The sequence below is a fragment of the Neomonachus schauinslandi genome, chromosome 4, assembly GCF_002201575.2.
Source record: "Neomonachus schauinslandi chromosome 4, ASM220157v2, whole genome shotgun sequence".
Lineage (NCBI taxonomy): Eukaryota > Metazoa > Chordata > Mammalia > Carnivora > Phocidae > Neomonachus > Neomonachus schauinslandi.
The window spans coordinates 39261642-39275406 of NC_058406.1; the positions used below are offsets into that span (position 1 = coordinate 39261642).

Sequence of the window (13765 nt, forward strand, 5' to 3'; positions counted from 1 at the left end):
GAAAGAAGTAATCCTTGCACCTATGATACTGAGGATTCTAAATAAGTTAAATGTTGAATGGATGAACAAAGAAATGAATGAAATAATAAACAGATTAGGAACTAAGTATCATAAACTCTTAGTAATCAGAGGTTTCTGGATTACTAACGGCGAAAGAAAATAGGGCATATGAAAATAACTGAATCTATTTACATGTTAGAAAGTATCTACTGTTTGGAACCAGGCTGTAAGCATAAACAGATTCTAAATGTTCTGATTCTAAATAGAGTCTACATGTTCTGATTCTAAACAGGCTACCATCATGTAGTGATATTTGCCAATAAGCCTACATTGTGGCAAAGTACCTCTGTCCCCAAGACTGAGCCCAGTGCTATATACTTGATAGATGCTCAGTTAACATTTAAAAAACCAAACTAATACCACTAATGAAAATGTCTGTGAATAAAGCTATATTGGCAGTTCTATCAAAAACAAGAGGCTCATGTAATGTATACTTCCTGATTAGAAATAGAATAATTAGTGATATAAAGGTTAGTCCATTCTGGGCTATTAAAGAATCATTCAGAGTATAATGTTTGGGCTTGGTTCTATTTAATAAAAACGCTGTATAGTATAGGTATCCCTGGTTGCACTAATACAATGGAATCACTGAAGTGATGGATGTAACTGAACCAAAGTTAAGTTTATATAAATTCAGGCCTCGGAAGCCATTCTCCAAACCTGTTTATGAATTTGATTTTCATTGCAAGCTTCAGGTAAAGTGTTACTGGAAATTTTTTTTAAGAGTAAAGGCAAATTCACAATTACAAGGGACAGTGTTTCTTGTCACATACTCAGCAGATACCAAATCCATTAGGATCTACAATTAATTAAACATTAAGTCTTCCAATCCTGTGAATAGGGGAGTATTTCCATTTATTTGGGTCTTCTTAATTTCTTTCAGCACTATTTTATAGTTTTCAGTGCACAAGGCTTGGGCCTCCTTGGTTAAATGTATTTCTAAGTATTTTGTTATTCTTGATGCAATCATAAGTGAAATTGTTTTTTAAATTTCATTTTCAAATCTTCCTGGCTAGTGTATATAAATACAACTGATTGATTTTTAATTTTTATATCCTGTAACTCTGCCAAATGTGTTTATCAGCTCTAATAGTTTGTGTGGAATCTTTAGGGTTTTCAACATATAAGATCATATTATTTTTGAAGAGATAATTTCACTTACTCCTTTCCAATCTGGATGCCTTTTATTTTTCAAAACAAGTCTTTGAACCTAGAAAGGCTTTTCTTAGGAACTCTACTTATGCACTGAATGATAACTTTCATGAAGACACTCTAAAAACAAAGAGAAATCCTTACCTCTTGCAGTTAAATTTCAATAAAAATTTCAATTAATATGGAGCCTTGGATTTTTCCTGTAACCCTCATATTAAATTTTGTGCTCAGTATTAAAGGAATTAAAGTCAATTTCTTTACCAATGAATTACGAGGAACACAAATTAAGATGAAAGAATGAACTGGGAATATGCATGCAAATATTGTGCATTCATATTATTATACAGCATAATCTGTAAATCTAGTACTAATGAGACTCAAGATTTAAATGGCTGAAGAATGTGTTTAGTGAATTATTGTCAATCAATGCCTCTATTCCAGGATAAACGTAATCTTGAATGGCAACACAGCTATTATTACAAATTCCTAAGTAAGTACAGTACTTCATTATTTCAAAATGTCACTGTCAATTTATAGAGTAACAGATAAACATCTTTCCACCATATACCTGATTACCTTTTCTTTGAGTAAATGAAACACTGACTATTAAGGAAAATTACAAACATCATTTTTCCCGCAATAAAAGAAACCTAATGTGTATAAAACTCTAAACTAGTTACAGCACTCTAAGTTTTCATATTTGTTAATATGGACACATCAGGTTTTACACCATTGCAATCAAGAATTATTTTTTTCAAGTAACATTATTTCATATGAATTCTTCCCAAGTATTAATTTATTCAGTCATTTAATAAAAATTTACTGAGTAGCTGCTTTGTCCTAGGTACACTGTTAGAGGATACAGTTATAAATGTGAATATGATACAACTCTGGCTCTTAAACTCAGTCTAACAGAAGAAAGAGACAAGCAAGTAAGGTAAAATACAATGGTTCTACCTTATATTAAAATTGTCTACATGTTTTCCACTTGCAATAGCCAATGGGTATTATAGTGAAAACACTCACTATAGCTGGAAACTTTTCATCATTGCTCAGAAATCAAACTCTCCCTACTTGTCCATGAAAGATTTCTTTCAGTTAAAAATATTAGGAAGGACAATTTAAGAAATACCTGTGAACTGAGCATCTTAAATTAACAAATGCTAACATGTGTTTCATATTTTATCTTTAGGCTAGTCTCCAAATCTGGAAATTTTTTGACTGATAGAGCACTAATAGTTACTTGAGATTATTATAGGTCCTACTAGTTGTGTGATCTTGGGTAAATTAACTACCCCCTTTTTTAAAAGATTTTATTTATTTATTTGACAGAGAGAGACACAGCGAGAGAGGGAACACAAGCAGGGGGAGTGAGAGAGGGAGAAGCAGGCTTCCCGTGGAGCAGGGAGCCCGATGCGGGGCTAGATCCCAGGACCCTGGGGGATCATGACCTGAGCCAAAGGCAGACGTTTAACCACTGAGCCATCCAGGCGCCCCTAACCCTTTTGATTCTGTTTTCTCACCTGAAAAGTGGAGATAATATAGTACCAATCTGTGCTAGACTATCTCCCATTTGCCCCTCAGTATCCATGCTCCACCTAGCTTTTTGCCCAGGGAGGTTCTCTCACCTTTGAGCATACAGGTTAGGTAGGTAATATTAGCAGAAGATCAGAGTATGGAAGGAAAATAAAGCTATTCCCTCGTTTCCTCCCTAACAGGTCACCAAGCGCTGGCTATATTCCTCTATCAGATATAGTCCTCTCGATATACCACCCTCTCCAAGGCCTTTAGGCCTACAGGTGGTAATGGCTCCCTTTAGCCTTAGAGTCGGTACTGTCCACTGCTGACTTCCATAAACCCTGCCCTTACCTTTATAAACAGTTCTCTTGTTAAATTGTTCTCATATAAACCAGTTTGAAAGTGCCATGTGTTTTCTGCCAGAACTCTGTGTGACTCATATACAACCTCATGGGGTTGTTTTGAGATCACATGAGATAATATATGTAAAGTGCTTAGCTCAGTGGTTTGCACATTATAAATATTCAGTAAGAGTTGAGTACTATTGTCATGATCAATATTGCTGTTATTATTTTATTTGAGGTTCCACACTCATGCCATCTATACCAACTGAATATATTTAGGAGACTGAGAAATTCAGAATTCTGGAGATCTTTTACTAATTCTCACAGTGCTTCAAAATGGAAAATGTGTTTATTGCTAATCAACCTCAATATTTAAAAGAGTAAAAGGATCCTGAAAGTGAGTGAAAAAACCACATAGTGCACAGGATTTCCTGGACTGTCGTTTCTTTTGTAAATATGCTTCAGAATTCATTTCCTGCAAATTGACCTCCTGCCACCACTCCAAATCTAACAAGTATAAATGTCCATAAAGTTAAACAAATTGTTGGGTCTTGGGGTCATGAAAAGAATGGACTGAAAGGTAAACTCAATGGCATAAAAGTCCTTGGTTAATCTGGAAATGCATCTTCATCATACTTATTTATCAATCATGACATAGGCAAGCGTCTCCTTTTCACAAATTATTTCATCAAAATCCTATTAAAGGTCTACTTAACCTTTCATCTTACCTCATCCTTTATATCTTCCTGTTGTTGGGCCGTGAAGATCTCCATTGCAGCCATGAGTCTCATCATTAACTCATCCACTGTTGTGTTACCTAGCAACACATGGAGATTGCCAAATTTCACATTAGTGAAGTTATTATAAAATGGAAAAATCATTCTAGAATTAATCAGTAAGGAACAGCTACAGTCTAATAAAAATGACAGACTACTATGCTAGTATCTGTTAAAATACTTTCATATTTTCATTGAAAAGTTTCATATGTTCACTGTGAAAGAGTAAAGCAGTGTATAGGCAGTTGAAATTTCAAATACAGTAGATTTGAAGGAACCATCTGTTAATGAGAAAGATTTTCAGCTCTATGAAGAACAATGTTCAAGTAATGAGAATCAAAAGTTCTTTCAAGTTACAGAAACATTATCTACTTAAAAATACTAGCAACAACTACCATTTGTTTATATGCCAGTAATTAGGCTAAGCACTTTATATATATTACCTCATTTACCTGCACAACAATTCTTTGAAGGTATCATTAGGATTTTGACTTTAAAGAGAAGGAAAAATGAGGCCTTGAGAGCTGGAGTAGCCTGTGCAATCAAGGTCAGGCTGAGTAAGTGGTGGGACAAGAATTTGAAACTAAATGAGTGACTCAAAAGCCTGTTCTCTTTGCCACCTCAATACACTATTTAGAATTATCTCCTATCATTAAAAATTCTTTGGTGAAGCAGATAGTAATTCATTTTCTAAAAAAACTGAGTTCTTTTTTTGCCCAGTTGATATTTTTCTCTTTCAGCTGCTTTCAAATGACTATACTATAAACTTTATGAGTATTTATTTATTTTTAAGTTTTCATTTTAATTCCAGTTACCATACAATGTTATATTGGTTTTATGAGAGTATTAAAATGTTTGATTTTCCTTAATGCTATTTTATTCCCTGTCCAAGGCCATAACAAACCTATAGCAGATATATGCTATTTCCTGAATGCACTCTCCTGTTGCTTGCTTTCGATACATCTACAACAGAGAAATCCATAGAGATATAGCAATTCTTCTCTTCTTTCAAGACTATGGGCAAAGAACCCATCTTCCTTCAGGGCCTGAGCAGAGGTCTTCCTGTCCCATTAATGAAATAGGACAAGTAGTATCCTTGTTAGTGTTATTTTGGAGTAGGGCTGGACTAACATTGTCTTTCAATGGTCTGTTTCTCAATTTTCCTTATGACCACTGGCAGCATGTTAGGGAGCATGTGTGGTCCTCAACAAAAAAAAATCATGGTACTGAGAGAGCAGAACTAGTTTTGTAGTCATAGTTCTAACTCTAGTTCCGCTACTTACAAACTATATGATCTCTAGTACCTAGAAATTGCCTAGCATGTGACAAGGGCTTAATAAATATTCACTTAGTAAATGAATAAATAAGTGAATGAGTGACTGACTATAGCTCTCTAAGGATCAATTCCCTTCACAGTAAAATGAAGATAATACTACCTCTGTATATAGGACACACGATCACTGGTAGTTATTATGAATAGATATAACAAATGGCAAAAAGTTTAGGAGTACCTTCAATGTAGATTTGGATACTGGGCAAATCTTTGAGTTTCCCTTTCTTTCTTTTTTTTTTTTTATTGTTTAAATTCTTTTTTTTTCTTTATTATGTTATGTTAATCACATACACTACATCATTAGTTTTTGATGTAGTGTTCCATGATTCATTGTTTGCGTATAACACCCAGTGCTCCATTCAGTACGTGCCCTCTTTAATACCCATCACCAGGCTAACCCATCCCCCTCCCCTCCAGAACCCTCAGTTTGTTTCTCAGAGTCCATCGTCTCTCATGGTTAAGAAGGGGGGGAAATCGGAGGGGGAGACGAACTGCAGTGGTTTTCAAACTTCTGTTTTTAGAACTTGTTTACACCCTTAGCAACTACTGAGATCCTGAAATAAGTTTTATGTGGGTTATTTTTATCAACATTTACTGTGTTAGAAATTAAAGCTGAAATACTTAAAACATATTTATCAATTCATTAAAAGTAACAATACTAAACCCATTACATGTTTATAAATACAAGATTTTTATGAAAAATGGCTCTATGTTCCATAGGGAAAAGTCTAGTGAGAAGAATGGTATTGTTTTCACATTTTTGCAAATGTTTTTAACGTCTGGCTTAATAGAACATAACCGGATTCTCACATCTACTTCTATATTAAACCAGTTACAATATGTTGTCTTATGCCTTAGCTGAAATTTATGAAGCAAATCTGGCCTCACATAGATATATAGTTGAAAAAGGGAGGAGTATTGTAATAAATAATTATAAATATTCTTTGATACACCCAAACTGACAAGTGGAAGTTTCTTCAAGTATGTGAAGAATTTGAAACCATTAATGAACTTTTTGTACTTTGCTATATTAAGATCCACTGACCTATCTCACTCTTTGAATGGATCTTTTACCTGTGCATTATTTTATAACATCATGCACTGGTCATGTGGAAAATATTGGTTTACTAACTTAAGCATTTATCTTCAATGTTGACATAACTATATGATATCAAAAAAATCATATTAACATTACAGCTGATGTCATCAGAAAATTATTTAAGCTGTCAATCTTATGGTGGAGGATATAACACTTTGCTTAAAAGCTCAAATTTTATCATTGGCAACAAGTACTGTCAGTTCTCTTTTCTTGAAGTGATAGACTCACTTTGTTCATTCTGTAGAAAATGTTTGCCAAATACCCAGGCTATCTAAGTATAGTTTGTCTGTCAGTTATTTTCAAGTAAAAGTGATGTTCTCTAAGAAAAAATGACTAGTAGTTCAGCTCAAGCAACCACACAAGTGCTTTTCTTTGAGACTACCTTTGTACTCTGAAATGCAGCAGAAACGCATTCTCCAGACCTCTTATTGTATCACACAAACTATAAAAAGGGTTAAAATTTAATAAAATAATTTTTTAATTGCACAAAATGGAGGTAAAGAATATGACTACTGGTATAGTTTTGGTCATGACCTTGATTGTGTGAAGGTGCCAATAGTTTTACACAACACTGATTTTGTGCCACCAGTGCAAATGTCAACACAGTAAAAAAATGGAAAAGTCTTTTTACTGTCATGAAAATAATTTGACCTCATGGATCCACTGAAAGGGTCTAGAGGACCTCCAGAACCATGGACCATATTTTGAGAACCACTATTATAATATTGCCTCTGACAGGGAAAACAGGAATGAAATATTATTTTCATTATCCATTTACCCTATGCAATTCATTCCCCCTGCAGATCTTCTTTAGCACTGTTTATGAAACTCAATGCTCTAGTTACAGAGCAAACATAAAATACCAGAGGTTTTATTTTGAGTTTTAAAGGCACTAGAATTTACATCACACACCCCCATCATATTATCTGCTATAGAACTTTTGACTTAAATAGGGTTTGTAAAAATAAAGTATCTCAAACACAAGCTTTAGCTTGGGGCCCTTGAAACATCTTTTTCCCTGGGGCATAGAAAAGATATACTGTTTTCAATTTAAGCTGTGCTATAAATAAGGTTAATATTTTATAATAATCCTTGGTGTTTATCAGTAACAGTAAAAAAAAATTCACGTTTTTTGTTTGTAAAGAATATGTAATGCGATTACATTCATAGGCTTCCTATAGCTTCACGCCTTAGCGCTGCATCCTAGACACAAATTCACACAATTAAGGGGAAACAACTACAACTGTGTGAACAATTAATTTGCAATATCCAGTCACTGGATTTTCTAGATAACTGAAGTTAAGCATTTCTTTCAACTAATCAACATTACAGAAAGAAATCAATACATGTATAAGAAATGTCATATTTGACAACTGATTATGACTTGATTGCTAGTTTAGAGAACTTAGCAATTCTGAACATTTAACATGATTATGCTCTGTCCAAAGGGCTGTACAACTTTATTAAGAAATTTCTGTTAGATTTTCATGCAGCATATTTTATTTTTCATAGATCCTATACTTTTTGAAGATGTTCTTCTTTAGGATATTCTATGTTTGAAAATACAAAGATGTGCACTCATATAGAGAATTACAGTCAACTTTGATGGTAAATATTATAATGTTATCACATACACAAGAAGACACTCTACTCCCCTTGTGACATGTACTTTACCTTGTATCACATTTAACACTTCATTAGATGATCGCTTTCCCATAATAATCAGAAAAAGTGGAAACTGATCTGTTTTTTGAGTCCGAATGGTTTGTGCAACAACACTGCCAAAATGTCTATTGCACATTGTCAGAAATCTAAAATGAGACAGAAGCCAAAGTAAATTTCATTTCAGAGTTTAATAAATTTACTAGTACCCCAACAGAAAACTCACTATTTTACTAATTATGTTAGTAATAATTAGATAGCCTGTCTGATATCAATATATAAAATCTTGCTATATTGAGTTTTCAACTGCATCTTAAATGATATAGAAATGACTACCATATAGAAAGGCAGGCAGCACACCCTAAATGGTGTCTGGGGCTGACAGCATAGGATTCTTAGTCTTAAACGTTTCAAGCTATATTGACCTAGACTATGAGAAAAACAAACAAACTGAATTTTAAGAGAAAATAATTTCTTAAATAGGACAAATATTGTATGGTACAAAGTTAAATTGACTGGCAGCATCCTAGTCTAAACAGGATTTAGCAACATTTTCACAAGTCTTTAGAATCAAGAATTGTACTTTAGAATTGTGTTTTCTCCAGTAGTAGCAGGTCTTCTGGTTTCATACTTACCATGGGATAAAAATAATAATTCTAAGCTTTTACCAAAAAAAGCTCAGAGATATTAGCATACTGAAGTCTAGCATTAGTATTCTTAACACGATCTGGAATAAATGAAAAAACTGATAAAGCTTTTCTCTTCTATTAGAGGACTGTTTGAAATTAGCATTTCTTTCAAGAGAAAAGGGTAGCTTATGATATGTTTTCAGATCTGATGGTAAAAAGTAAATGTCATAATAATAATGAATTATGAAAGACCAAATGCAAATATAGAATGCTTTAATAAGATCCAGTTTAATAAAGTCTGTAAAAATAATGGACTTTTAATAACACAGGTCACAAAAGGCAAAACAGTGGAAATTCTGGGGACTAGCCACTGGTACTGGCTTATTAATTCTTAATTATGTTCATGAAAGGCAACTTAAATCGTGTGTTTTCTTATGCCTTATGATAATATTTTAGGTAACAACTCCTCCGAAATGTATGTTCTAGCTGATGAGCAAAATCCTGTTGTCACATGCATTAGAAGGTAAATCTATTTGAAAAGACAAACGGCATGAAAATGTCATGTGCTCAGATTCATTTGATAACCAAATTCAAAACAGAATCAAACCTCTTAATTTTTAAAGCCAATATATCTCTTGTCTATAGAAATTTATTCCAGAAATTTAGGCTGAATTCTCCATAAAACCTGTGCTGTGACTACAAAAGTAGACCATGTTAAGGTCCACTAGAACTGTCAGCAAGAGTGTCAAGACAAGTTAGCACCACCGCAATAAGTTCATTGGGAGGCGGTTTCATATTTACATTTAGAGCAGCAATAACAAGACCTCATGGCAATTTGAAATGACAAGGCCCTAAGAAATCCATTGTTGGCCATATCAGTGCTCCCATGAAAATTCAGATCTTCACATTCCAGAACTATTACACGATAAAAGGTGCTCAAGCAGCCTAAGCCTCTGGTACCAAATTTCATACCCATATAGCTTTAATTCATCAATAGAGATGTGTAGATCAGGACACTAGAAAGTTAGGATCTCATTTTTCTTTCTGCTCTTACGAAAATATTTGAAGGCTATCTTGATCCTGATTTGATCACTGCTGACCTCTGAATTTAAAGATGTCAAAAAACAGTTGGAATGTCATTCCCTACAAAAGGGAAAAAATAAGTCCTTGTTGCTTTCACACCAATGGATTAAGTGGATATCACACTGTAGATGCCCATCACAGTACTAGCCTCACAAGTGATATTAAATACTACCTAAACAGGATACCCCCAAAAAATGAAGGAAAGAAAGAGAGATGGAGGCAGGTAGGCAGGCAGACTGGCTAGCTTAATGGTTTAAAGAATTCAATTTCAAGGTAATTTTGCCCAGAAATTGTGTACTTCCCAAATTGTCTTTTTATGAAAATGAGCTAGAAGGAAAAATAATTATGAAAATATAGGTATCTTATTAGGTTTAAATTAATATACAACACAAATTTCAAAACTTCATAAAACATATTCAAGAGAGATAACAGCCTTCAAAGGTACATTAGCTGCTCAATTAATTATAAAAAACAACAAAGTGATCAGTTTTTTGCCAGGTATTGGCAAGTCATTCTAATGTTTTGGAAGTAGCTGAGAAATACACAGGGATCCCGCAGCCAGTTGATGCTTCCTAGTGGCCTTAACTAACAATTTGTTCTAATCAAAGAGAGACTTTGTTAAAATTTTAATTAATCTAAATTAATCTTCCTAAGATCTGAATCATGTTTACTTTGAGATTTTCAAATTATAATCATTGAGAGCCTGTACGGCCAATGGACAGCCCCAAATTACAAAATTCCTACTTATTAGTTCCTTCCATTACAATTTACAAGAACTTCACAATGCAGATATCAAATCTTTCTCATGGCTTGGGGGACTCTGCTTCTTCCTCTCAACATCATTCACAGCACGAAGTTATCATTCACAGCATACAGTTCAAAACATTAGCACAAAAACAGACAAGGGAAAAACAAATTGTTTCAAGAGAAAAAAGGTGGTTCTCATAACTGCGGCATTGTCTTCCCTTTTAGAAACAAAAGTGTGCTGGTGCATCTAATGGCAGCACCAAACTTGTCAGTCCAACTGCATATGGTGTTCATGAGAATCAGGTGTCATGAAGGGATAACTGGTTTCCACAGCAATTGGATTCCTGCAATCTCAAAACCAAAAGGGGAAGCAATGGCAACTGTTCTGTGGCAAGGAGAAATGGCTTTGTTTTTTAATTATGAAAGATTTAAATAAATGAAACAACCTACTCATCATGTATCTATTTGAGAAGAGGGAATAAGTTGCCAAATCAACCCCCAAAACCAAAAGCTAAAGTGACAAATTTGAAAAGATAAAGAACAAACACCCTCACTAAGAGGGTAAAGCGAAGGTGGGAGGAAGGGGGTTAGGGAGGAAGGGGAAGAAGAACGGAGGGTTGAGAAAATGAATGAAGAGAAAACAGTTAATCACAAATCAGGTACTATAAAGCAACTCATTGGTCCCTGGGAGCTGGGTGGTAGTAGTGGTGGTGGGGTTAGTGAGTGAGAAGTCTCAAACTTCTGCCTTGCTGAAGAAACTAAATATAATTAGCAGCTCATATTCACGAGTTCTTATTATTAGAAACCTAAAATTAGAAAGATACAATCTTATCTTTTAATCTGAAGTTTGGGGAGAAAAACAAGCAGAACATCTAATGGCTAGCATATATTAATCATTAGTAAAATTTTCAGTCTCTGAAGCATAGATCTTTTCTATCTTGCTAATGGAAACCAGGATTACTAATAAATCAGATATGGGAAAAAGTAATCTCATTTTAATTCAAAACAGGATATAGTTTAGTTTCTTTCAAAGTCATAATTAAACCAGTCACTGACTTTTATTAAGCTGTATTCCAACATAAAATATATACTAAAAGAAACAGCAAATTAGGGGGAGAGTGGTGAAAGTCCACAAACATTTACTGACTACCTACAATAAACCAGGTAATGTAAAAGGAGGCACATCTGATAAAAAATGGAAGCTGAAAACTGCTAATGACTGTGTGAGGCCTCCTGATTATTACATTTCAATATGACCTCCAAAGAAGCCTCGGATGCAAAATGGGAATAACACTTATTTTTAAAACACATATTCTTATAAGATACAAAAAGTTTACTCAGAATTATCCTCAAAATATGGTATGCCCTTAACATTGGTAGCTATTTTATTATTAACTGCATAATAATATTTAACATTTTTATCACAACTACTTTCAGGATTAAAATGATAGCTTTTATCTATGGGCCAACACTGATATTTTGCATAGTAAGAACTGTTGACTAAAAAATATAGTCACTGGTTTTATATTCATTTAGAGAATAAAAGGGCAAGTATTAATATTTGGAAAATAAGAAAATACATGATGCTGCAGCTGTGATACTACAAACTTTACACATTTAAAAGTGGATATTATAGGCACAATACAGTTATATAGCTAAATGCAATCAGAATCTGCTTTTCCAAACAACTCATCTTTAATAAAAGAAAAATTAAAAAGTGGGTACAGAACTAAAATAACTATTTTTTAATTAAGAAGGCCCTTCCTCTTAAAACAGACCAAATTAGCAGCTTTTGCTATAGTAATAATCCTAGTTACTTATACATATTCATTCATGTGTCGAGGGTTTTTTTTATCATCAGCAGAAAAACCAGAACATAAGATAGAGAAAGGAACCTAGAGATCATCTACCTATCTAGCCAACACACAATTCTCCTTTCTTCCCCTTTTCCCTCTAATAGGAAAATTAAAGCCAAGGTTCTTTATTTTTTTTTAATTTTATTGTTATGTTAGTCACCATACAGTATATCATTAGTTTTTGATGTAGTGTTCCATGATTCATTGTTTTCGTATAACACCCAGTGCTCCATGCAATTAAGGAGGCTTAATACCCATCACTGAGCTAACCCATCCCCCCTCTCCCCTCCCCTCTAAAACCCTCAGTTTGTTTCTCAGAGTCCATATCTCTCATGGTTCGTCTCCTCCTCTGATTTCCACCCCTTCATTTTTCTCTTCCTTCTCCTAATGTCCTCCATGCTATTCCTTATGTTCCACAAATAAGTGAAACCATATAATAATTGACTTTCTCTGCTTGACTTATTTCACTTAACATAATCTCCTCCAGTCCCATCCATGTTGATGTAAAAGTTGGGTATTCATCCTTTCCGATGGCTGAGTAATATTCCATTGTATATATGGACCACATCTTCTTTATCCATTCCTCTGTTGAAGGGCATCTCAGCTCTTTCCACAGTTTGGCTATTGCGGACATTGCTGCTATGAACATTGGGGTGCATATGGCCCTTCTTTTCACTACATCTGTGTCTTCGGGGTAAATACCCAGGAGTGCAATTGCTGGGTTATAGGGTAGCTCTACTTTTAATTTTTTGAGGAACCTCCACACTCTTTTCTAAGGTGGCTGTACCAACTTGCATTCCCACCAACAGTGTAAGAGGGTTCCCCTTTCTCTGCAACCTGTCCAACATTTGTTGTTTCTTGCCTTGTCAATATTTGCCATTCTAACTGGTGTAAGGTGGTATCTCAGTGTGGTTTTGATTTGAATTTCCCTGATAAGCCAAGGTTCTTTAATGTGTGAAGTGACACTTACCAAGTTACTAGCACTGCTAAGCATACCAAAATCAGGCCAGCCAAAGAGTTTTGTCTCCTACCACAACATCATTTCTGTGAGTCTGCAACTGGTCACCTCATTTCTGGAGTTCCCACTGGGAATGACCTTCAGCATCCCTGGCAAATGCCCCTTTGTCCTTTGAGGGTGGCTTTGATTTTTGGAAATAGTCTTACATCTGATTCAAACTGAGTTAGGTAAACAAGGTACATGACTAAGTTGGGAGACACTGACTTTATAGGCAGTGATCTTCAAACTTTAATGGCTTAGGAATCACCTAGGGAGTTAAAAAAATTTCTTTTTCAAGATGAATGAATGAATGAATTCATTTATCTATTTTGAGAGAGAGAGCATGCCAGCCCATGAGCAGGAAGGGCAGAGGGAGAGGGAGAGAGAATCTGAAGCAGACTCCACACTGAGCGCAGAGCCCAACATGCGGCTCGGTCTCATGATCTTGAGATCACGACCTGAGCCAAAACCAAGAGTTGGTCGCTTAACCAATTGCGCCACCCTGGTGC

The 13765-nt window shown here is 34.7% G+C and overlaps 1 protein-coding gene across 3 annotated transcripts in view; it reads right to left on the reverse strand.

Annotated features, from left to right (window-relative positions):
* FAF1 (Fas associated factor 1) overlaps nucleotides 1-13765 on the reverse strand; it is a 500302-nt gene that overhangs the window by 86315 nt on the left and 400222 nt on the right. For all 3 annotated transcript variants that reach the window (XM_021684282.2, XM_044914506.1, XM_044914505.1), the window contains exons 14-15: nucleotides 7957-8093; nucleotides 3803-3891 (exon numbers count right to left, since the gene is read on the reverse strand). In XM_021684282.2, the coding sequence (XP_021539957.1) occupies nucleotides 3803-3891; nucleotides 7957-8093 (226 nt within the window). The remainder of the gene's footprint in view (nucleotides 1-3802; nucleotides 3892-7956; nucleotides 8094-13765) is intronic.